Consider the following 10524-nt stretch of genomic DNA (forward strand, 5'->3'; position numbering starts at 1 on the left):
GTACTATAATTACTGTTGCCAATATATAGATGGATGTCGCTTTTCGGTCCTTTAGACTCTAGGATGATGGTTGCCCGCTAATACAGGAGTGATAGGAAATACCAAATCACTGTAAAGTAGAAATGGATTAGTTTTATCAAAATACTGACCGTCCGTCAGTGCGATCGTGAGGTAAATGAGCAGACGGCGAACCTAGTGTGCGATTTTATAGTCACTGGCACTGTCGTTGCTACTTGTAAGCTAGTGTAGGTATGGGAGAAACCAGATCGGCCGCTGCTGCTCCTCAAATAATTATTCGAATGGAACGTTAATCATTTAGAAAGTGTAGAAAAATCTTTCCATTCTTCAATTACTATAGTTCTTATAAGAACTGTTTAAGACCACAACGGCCTACTGCTGAATTTGCTGCCCGTCAGTCGATCCGTTTCCATTTGCCTTCAGTGTTGGTTTGCGAAAATTACCGCCAAAATGCCATTGGGTTTCGATGGTCGGGTCGATGGTAAATACTGACCGTCCGTCAGTACGATTGTGCGATGAATGAGCAGACGGCGAATCAAGAGTACCATTTTATAGTCACTGGCACTGCCGCTGCTGCTTGTAAGCTAGTGTAGGTGGTGGAGGAAACCATATCGGCTGCTGCTGCTTAAATGATTGTCCGACACTGATTGAGCAAGCTATCGAACAATTTCGCATGTCTGCGATGAGGATAATGCAAAATGTAACGTAAAGTGCATCGTGTGGGATTCACGTTGGCCATTGCCCGCTGATTCCGCATGTCTTCGGGGTCGGTGTTGCCGTCAATAGCCAATTGGATTGGAAAAGGGGTGTGGCTTACAAAGTGGTCTCAAAGGTTATCATTTGGATCCAAATCCTTTGGTGTATCTAATTGTCGTCCGTGCCTGTGAAGCTAGGCGATAACAAGGGAAATGTATGGAAAAATTTGACCTTGAATCTTTACACACATTTTCACTATTTAGCGTATAAAAAATTATTATTAGTATGTTACTATAAAATTGCTGGACATTTTATCTATCCAACGACATATTAACTGTTATGTTTCGTTCAGTAGTATAGTAGCTATTAGCGTTTGAAATATTTCATTCAAACGTTACACTTCTATTTCTCGTTTTTACAAAGTGCTACCCAGTCCCAGTATAGTAAACAAAGACGTAGTCCTACGTCAAAAAATCTGTCATTCTGACATGAAACATTTTTATAATATTTTGTTTTCCATGAAACTTATTTATAATTTAAATGCAACTGTTTTCTGAATATTTTTCTAAAAAACATATTGCAAGTGTGACTTGGGACGTCGGGCTCCTTTATTTCTGGTGCCGGTAGGGTTCTTGAAGAGAACGGATCTCACTGCATAGTCGTTCGGCATCCTTGCGACGTGGACGGCCTACCGTAATCTCTTAACTTTCGCCAGGTGTGCGATGGGAATCTCTCAGAGCAGTGCCTGTAGTTCGTGATTCTTACGTCTCCGCCACTCCCCGCTTTCCCTTTGTACTCTGCCAAAAATAGTCCGCAACACCTTTTGTTCAAATACGGCTAGTGCATGCATGTATGTCTTTCGTAAGCAACGTTACTGTCTCAAGTCCGTAAAGGACTACCGGTCTGATTAGCGTTTTGTACATCGTCAGCTTTGTACGGCGGCGTATGCTTCTTGATCAACTATAGAACCCAAATATACAAATTCATCAACTACTTCCAGTTAATCGCCGTCAATAGTCACTGTCCGTGGGAGGCAAGCGTTGCTTCCTCTGAAGTCTCTTCCTGCCATATATTTGGTTTTGGATGCATTGATTTGTAACCCGATCTTCCTAGCCTACGTTTTAACTCTGGCGTAGATTGCTTTCGCCACCCCAAGGTTTCTAGTTGTAACCAGTGACCGTATGGCAACCCAAGAATGCCAAGGTTAACGCGAGTAGCTCGTATTGAATGGGAAAAACGACAAGAAAATAGTTGCCATTGGTCACAGGAATTGCCGATACTTCTGGAGGATTTGTTGGAGAGTAAAAATTGGATCCGTAGTAGCACAGGCCCACATAATGCCCGCCTGATACTGCCCTACGAATTCTCTTCTTATTTGGATAGATGACGCAGCAAAATCTGGGAGAGCAGAGCACCTTGTAGGCGACTTTGACCAGCGTAATACTGCGATAATGATAACAATCAACTCCTCCGGTACACACTTAAATTTTTTTACCGAACTCTGAGCAGCCGAACGTTCGGTAAAATTCGATGGCGCCAATCGACGTTTACGGATCATTAGTAATGTTTGGCATCATAAAAAAATTTTACCGAACGTTCTGCTGCTCAGAGTTCGGTCAAATTTACGATAATTTACCGAACTCGGTACTTTTTTTTAAGTGTGTAGCTTCTCCTCCAACCAAATTCTTGAAATTATTTAGTGAAGTGCCGTTGCTTGTGATTCTTGGCCATTTTTGTAGTGTTCTATAATCTATATAGAGACCTAATCATTATTTTGTTTATTTTGTTTATTTGCATTAGCTTTTGAATAGAGGCTTGTATTTCTGTTCATGAGAGGAAAAAAATCACGAGTTTGGCCTATTTCATTCATCGCTGAAATAGCAAAAAAAACCATCGGAACGATGCTCGGGAGTAGCAGATCATTTCCGGTGCGCATATTCGATTGACCCAATTCTTTATGATGATCAATGGCAAAGCTGGCTACGCCCAATGCAGCTCAATTTAAGAAGGAAAGGAATGTTAGTCCGACACTTGCCGCTACTAGAGACCGAGAAAACCTCTGCATACCTAAAAACTCTGACTGCTTTATCAGGCAGCTGTACGAAAGCAATCAAGTATTTGATATTCGATAATTATATGATAGAAATTACACTCGTGATATTCCTAGGTAACCGATTTCACGACTCGAATGCACGGTTATAAGGCTGTTCTGGAACTTACTTACCTTTGCTGGAACGTTAAATACTTTGCTGAAAATCATAAACCTGAAATGAAAATTATATACAATTATTACTTACCTTAAAATTATACTTACATTGATCGAATACAATTTATACGCCTTCACACCACACTCATTCGTGACAGTTAAACGGAAATAGAAGAACGCAAACACTCTCAGACACTCACCTTACCGATGTAATAGAAAGGCTGAAATTAAATAATTATTCGCAAGTTAAAACTAAACCCGTGCAGACGTCTCTAGTTACTTGTCCGAAAATCTCACAAATCCACCAAGTGTCGTCGGAAACCACGTTCTCCGACAAACTCCTTCGTAGCCAACCAGATTCGGCAAATCAAGCAACATTTTAATGGTGCCGAAACCCTGGACCGTGTTCCTTGGGATAGTTGAAAGTTCGTCAATAAGTTTCGCTCGCCGCGTGTGAAAGTGAATTCGCTACAAAAGGCATTCTTCTATTCAATTGTTCTACACCACGTGTACAAGTGTTAACAAAGGATTGGGCCAAGTGAATCGTTTATCGTCGCTAGTGCAAGTCAATTTGGCCATCAGAAGTCGTACGTTTTGAACCCCGTAACGTTTCCGAAATTTTGTATCTGCTTACAAGTGATTGAGTGATAGTGAAATCATATTTTGCTGGAGCAAAATCGATACGAGTTGGACGAGAAATTCTGTTCGACGAGAAGAAGTCGGCTGTGAGCCGCTAAAATCTGGTTGCTTGCTGCCTATCGGATTTGTTGCTGTTGCTCTGCTGCTGGTGCTGGAACCAGCGGGCTCGTCATCATTGGCTCGTGTTCGGATCTTTTGGACATCGATCATCCCGTAGCGATTGAGGTTAAGTACGACAAAAGCAGGTGGGTGCATCTTTTCTATTCTCTATACAATAAATACAATGGCGGCTGTAACAAGAAGCAAAAAGGCGAAGCAGCTCAAGCATCTGCGTGTCAAGCGTGCTCATATAATTGGATCCATTGAATTAATCCGCGAGTTTGATGAAAATTTTGATTCCTCGAAAACATTCGAGATTCCATTCCGTCTCGAGCGACTGGATAAGCTCATGGAGGAGCTCGAATCTGTAGAATCCGAGCTGGATTCGTTTTGTGTCGGCGATCCAGTATTGTCCGATACGTTTGCAGAGCTTCAGACACTATATTTTCGTTTAAAGGGTTCATTATCAAGCAAGCAAGCTCTTCCCCCTACTGTTTCTCCCCCTGCTATCGTACAGGAAAACTCACCTAATATGCCAACTTCTGGTGTGCGCCTGCCAGAGCTAAAGATTCCAGAGTTTGATGGCAATCCAGAAGACTGGGCTGGATTTTACGATCTATTTAGAGCAATGATCCACGATCATGCTACGTTATCTAATATTCAGAAGCTGCATTACCTCCGAGCATCTTTGAAAGGTGATGCAGCTCGAATCATTTGTTCACTTCCAATAGCAGCAACTAGCTACCCCGTTGCATGGAAGATGATTTCCGATCGCTACGAGGACAAAGATTTGCTAATTAAGCAGCACATTTCTGCTCTGTTTTCTACTACACCGCTTCGAAAGGAATCGGCTAATGGGTTGATGGATTTAGCCGACGAATTCGAAAAACATGTGAAAATTCTTGATTCGTTGGAGACGAAGGCGCAACATTGGGACTCGGTGTTAGTGGAACTTTTGTTCAGCCGGATGGACATCAATACGCAAGGTTTATGGGAAAATCGGCGAGATAAAACAAAACGTCCTTCGTACGATGACTTATTGAAATTTCTTCATGAGCACTCTCGGACACTCCAGTCGCTCAAATTATCACAGTCTGCTATTTCGTTCACTGAGGCCAAGACCTCAAAGTCTCGACCGGTTGTCAACTACCCGGCTTCAGAGCAAATTCCAAAGTGCATCGCTTGTAAACAAAACCATTATCCGTTCCAATGTGAGTTCTTTCGAGCCCAAACTCCAATGCAACGTTTGGAGCTGGTGAAGCGGAGCAATCTTTGCATTAATTGCTTAAAGGCGTCGCATTTGTCAAGGAATTGTAGCAGCGTATCCTGTAAATACTGTCAAAAGAAACACCACACATTGCTTCACCTCTCGCCGGTTCCCACACTGATCGCAACGGAAGTGCCATCGCTTATGCAAGCTACGCAATCATCGTCGCCACAGCAAAATTTGCACTCCGTGCCTTCGCAATCGCAAACTAAATTCGGTACGTCGTTCTGCGACACCGCGGTCGCTTCGGTCGATCACGTCGTCTCGATGACGCCGCCGTCGGTACATGCCCCCTACCCTGCTTCGTCCGGTACACTCGCACCTCTCTCCACCGCCTGTCAAACAGTCGCACCAGCAACCTTGAGTGAATCCACTGTAATACTGTATACTGCTCTGGTCAAGGTTAGAGATAGTTCTGGTCAATTCCAACTTGCTCGCGCTCTTTTAGACAGTGGATCGCAATCTAGTTTTGTCTCGGAATCGTTGTGCCAGCGCCTTGGGCTTCGTAGAAGGAAAGTGAATATACCAGTGAGCGGTATCGGCCAAGCCGTAGTGAATGTGCGATACACAGTGACAGTGCAATTTTCGTCTCGCTTTGGACCAACTGAGAACAGTCTCGAATGTTTGGTTCTCCCAAAGCTAACTGTTAGTCTACCTACCAGTAATGTAGACATTAGTGCGTGGAAAATGCCACAATATTTACCGCTGGCTGACCCACAGTTCAATATCAGCCACGGCATCGATTTTATTGTAGGCGCTGAAATGTTTTCGGTCCTTTTACATGCAGAACAAGTCAGCTTCAACGACCAACTCCCAGTTTTACAGAAAACGAGTCTAGGATACGTTTTCGCCGGAAAGGTTCCGACTAAGACTGTTCAGCCTCCAGTTACATGTCTGGTTTCCACTTTTGATGATTTGGATGCTCAAGTAAAGAAGTTTTGGGAAGCAGAGAACTTCGAGCAAGGTAAGGCATACACTAGCGAGGAGCAGCAGTGCGAAACGCATTTCGCTCGTACACACAGTCGATCCGCGGAGGGACGTTATGTTGTACGGCTTCCTGTCCGCGATGAAATGTTGCCAACTATTGGAGAAACTTGGTCTGTAGCTGCTCGCCGGTTCACCGCTATGGAAAAACGTTTTCGAGCCGATGATAGCCTACGCTCCAGCTATGTGCAGTTTATGGAAGAATACCGACAACTCGGTCACATGGAGGAGGTGCAGAGTCGCGTCGCGTTGCCCCAGTATTTCTTGCCCCACCACGCCATCCACCGCCCAGATTCTTCGACCACTAAAATAAGGGTGGTGTTCGACGGTTCAGCCAAAAGCAGTAACCACGTTTCACTAAACGATTTGCTCCTGACTGGACCCACGGTTCAGCCAACTCTACTATCAATAGTTCTCAATTTCCGCCTGCATCGTTATGTCATGACAGCGGATATAGAGAAGATGTACCGGCAAATTCTGGTACATCCAGATGATCGATCACTGCAGAAAATTCTATGGCGCAAAGGGGAATCCGATTCCATCAAGCCTTACCAACTGAACACCGTCACATACGGTACTTCGTGCGCTCCTTACCTGGCCACCAGAACGTTAAATCAACTGGTGGATGATGATGGACATGCATATCCTCTAGCAGCATCCGTACTAAAGCATGATTTCTATGTGGATGATTTGTTAACGGGTTCGGATAATTTGGACACACTATTGCAAACAAACCAGCAACTCTGTCAATTGCTCAAACAAGCCGGATTTTCCCTTCGAAAATGGAGTGCCAACAAGTCTACAATTTTGCAGCACATTCCGGAGAAGGACCGTGAGACTTTGGAAGTTCTGGAACTCGACCAATCACCTTCAATCAAGACCCTCGGTTTGCTGTGGTTTCCGTCAGAAGATCTGTTTGGATTTAAGATCCCGAAGCTGCCAGTTCTGGGAAAGGTTACTAAGCGCATTGCCCTCTCGGAAGTGTCACAACTATTCGACCCATTAGGTCTCGTTGGGCCAATCGTGGCTAGTGCTAAGATGTTTGTCCAACAACTTTGGATGGAAGATTTGAATTGGGATGACGAGCTTCCTGAAAGGCTCCAATCAACGTGGTTATCTTTCCGTACATCGATCAACGATATCAAGGCGTTGCGTGTACCCAGATGGGTTCTTGGTTCCTCAACGATCTCGTACAAGCTGCATTGCTTCACGGATGCATCAGAAAAAGGATACGGATGCTGTATCTATGTTGTCTCATATGACGACGGACGTGCGATAGCGAGCAACCTGTTGATTGCTAAGTCTCGTGTGGCACCAGTTGGTGGTCTAACCATTCCTCGTCTCGAACTCTGCGCTGCCTGTCTTGGAAGTCAACTTATGAACACCGTCCTTCAAACAACAAAGTTTGCTGGGAATCCTACGTTTTGGACAGATTCATCCATCGTCCTTTATTGGATCAACTCCCCACCCACGAAGTGGAAAGTATACGTGTCAAACCGAGTAGCAGAAATTCAACGGCTTTCTCAAGGTTCTCAATGGCGTCACGTCTCCACTACCGACAATCCGGCTGATATCATTTCAAGGGGCGCAGAGCCCAAGCAGCTGTTACATGCATCACTCTGGTGGCATGGACCGTCTTTTCTTTTACTTCCGCCGCAAGATTGGCCAGCTCCATCTTTTCTCATGTCATCACGCACAACGGAACAACTATCGACGGAACAAAAGGCGACTGTCGCACTTCATTCTTCCGGTACAGATGAATCGCTTATACACTCTTACTCAGAGCTAGCCCACTTGCTTAGGATTACCGCCTATTGCATGCGGTTCATAAACAATTGTAAACTGCCTGAGCAAAATCGCAATTTAGCCAGACTAACTGTACTCGAATACGACAATGCGATGAAATCGCTTATTCGCCTTGCACAGCGTACCTCTTTTCAAGCTGAGCTACAATACCTAAACCAAAAACCTCGTGGATTCAATTCGCTTAAGGACGCTCAGTTCCAATCGTCGCTCAAAAATCTTGATGTGTTTCTGGACGCCAGTGGTCTTCTTCGCTTAAATGGCCGTTTGGTCAATCTGCCAGGATCGTATGACAGCCGCTATCCGATGTTACTGCCGGCAGATCACCATCTCACACGGCTAATTGCGAGATCAATTCACCATCAAACGCTGCACGCAGGACCGACCCAACTGCTCGCAACCATCAAGCAGCGCTTTTGGCCAATTCGTGGCAGAGATTTAGCTCGAAGAACAGTCAACCAATGCGTTAAGTGTTTCCGTTGCCGCCCGAAAGCTAGTAACCAGTATATGGCGCCACTACCGTCTACACGCATAACTCCAGCTAAAGTCTTCGAGCATACAGGGCTAGATTACTGTGGGCCGTTTCTCGTTCGTCAACTCGCAGGTAGGGGTGCAGCGAACAAGGTGTGGGTCGCAGTGTACGTCTGCTTCGCCGTTAAAGCCGTGGTGCTGGACATCGTCGCCGGGTTATCAGCAACCGCGTGCGTCAATTCGTTAAGACGCTTCGTGAGCCGTGTCGGGCGCGTGCGCGTAATACACTGCGACAACAGTACCGCGTTTATCGGCGCGTTTCGCGAAATCAAAGAAATGAGACGACAGTTCCACGAACAGCTGAAGTCCAACCAATGGGCGACTGAGTGCCTAGAAAAGGGAATCGACTTCCAGTTTATACCACCACGAGCTCCGCACTGCGGCGGATTGTGGGAGGCGGCGGTGAAATCCTTTAAACATCATTTGGTTCGCATCATGGGTTCATCGCCGTACCAGCTTGACGATCTCCGTACTGCTATCGCCCAGGCTGAGAGTCTTCTAAATTCCCGACCGTTAACTCCTATCTCCAACCATCCTGAAGATATATCGGCACTAACTCCTGCCCATTTCCTCATTGGAGAACCAACTTTCCGTCTGCCCGAACCAGATTATACTAGCGTACAATTAAACAGGCTCTCCCACTTCCAGGCAACCCAACGTGCCATCAATGATCTGTGGAAACGTTGGTCTAAGGAGTACATATCGTTGCTCCATCAGCGGCCATCAAAGTGGCGAAAGGTTCCTACCGAATTCAAGGTCGGCGCCATGGTTCTTGTAAAGGATGACAATGCTCCACCCAAACACTGGCTTCTTGGACGTGTCACGGCTGTTTATCCGAACAAAGATGAAATTACCAGGGTTGTAGACGTTCGGACACAATTCGGCATTCGTCGGCGGGCTACAACGGAGCTCTGTTTACTACCTGTTGATGACAACCTGAAAATTGCTCCAACAACAACATATGGAGCATCTGAAACTGGTACCACCCAACCAATCTCAACCACTGGCTGTTGAAGGCTTTGCTTCAACGGGGGCCGGGATGTTCTGGAACTTACTTACCTTTGCTGGAACGTTAAATACTTTGCTGAAAATCATAAACCTGAAATGAAAATTATATACAATTATTACTTACCTTAAAATTATACTTACATTGATCGAATACAATTTATACGCCTTCACACCACACTCATTCGTGACAGTTAAACGGAAATAGAAGAACGCAAACACTCTCAGACACTCACCTTACCGATGTAATAGAAAGGCTGAAATTAAATAATTATTCGCAAGTTAAAACTAAACCCGTGCAGACGTCTCTAGTTACTTGTCCGAAAATCTCACAAATCCACCAAGTGTCGTCGGAAACCACGTTCTCCGACAAACTCCTTCGTAGCCAACCAGATTCGGCAAATCAAGCAAGTTCCGGTGTGCCCGAATAAATTTAAAATGACCTTCAAAAATAACTGTTGGTAATATATGTTAATAATTTAAAAAGGCATTAGCGCTGCTATGTTTTAGGTTAAAAGAAAAGTAAAAAATTGGTAGTGCTTATAAAAAATGGACAAATCCGACAATAACCACTGTCGAAAAAATGCAACGAGTGAGACACGAAAGCAAACGATGTCAAATTACCATACGAAACGTTACTCAGTATGTAAGCACCGATCCGACCACGAGAAACGGATGAAAAACGATTACACACATACCTAAAGGCCCGCGCAGAATTGGTACTTCATGGTGGCTGTTGCGTAGATTTGACAGATTATCTGTCAAATTGTGTGGATCTACTGTCAGATTAACGCAAACGCAGCCGTAAAGTATCAATTCTGCGCGGCCTTCAGTATTTCAGTGCAGGGCGGAACAAACTCGCAATAATAAAACTCTGCCGCTCCTAAAAAACACGATTTTCAAATTTCATGTTTCTCGGAATCCATTTTTTGGTTCTCCTGCACTTGTTTATTTAGACTAGAATTTAGGTAATAATCAGGTAACATAAACTTTCAGGTAGAAATGATGTTTCCTTCTGAACAGGCACGTCACATCTTGAAGAGTTTTTGTGTTTTGTTTGTTTGTTTACTATCATGTAAGACCAAGAAAAGTAATGGACTAATTTCTTAGAAAGTTCGGCATTTAGTTACAGTTTTGATCTTGTACTGCTTCTAAGGTCGTCTCCAGTTACTTTTGAACTATTACAAATTATGACGCGGTTTAAGATGTTATGTTACGGCAATACTCTCGGACATAAAGTATACACATTAGTTATTTTAAGATTTGAACAACGCCC

The 10524-nt window shown here is 44.4% G+C and overlaps 1 protein-coding gene across 1 annotated transcript; it reads left to right on the forward strand.

The window, feature by feature from the left end:
• The first annotated feature begins 3842 nt into the window (after positions 1-3842).
• LOC128736754 (uncharacterized) lies at positions 3843-9257 on the forward strand. Its single transcript, XM_053831241.1, has one exon. It carries the CDS (start codon positions 3843-3845, stop codon positions 9255-9257), a length of 5415 nt encoding a protein of 1804 aa, XP_053687216.1.
• The last annotated feature ends 1267 nt before the right edge of the window (positions 9258-10524 follow it).

This window comes from Sabethes cyaneus, chromosome 2 (genome assembly GCF_943734655.1).
Source record: "Sabethes cyaneus chromosome 2, idSabCyanKW18_F2, whole genome shotgun sequence".
NCBI classification, from domain to species: Eukaryota; Metazoa; Arthropoda; class Insecta; order Diptera; family Culicidae; genus Sabethes; species Sabethes cyaneus.

Bases quoted from the DNA above. Each gene is read 5' to 3' on its own strand.
- LOC128736754 (XM_053831241.1), top strand. From the start codon at position 3,843: ATGGCGGCTGTAACAAGAAGCAAAAAGGCGAAGCAGCTCAAGCATCTG.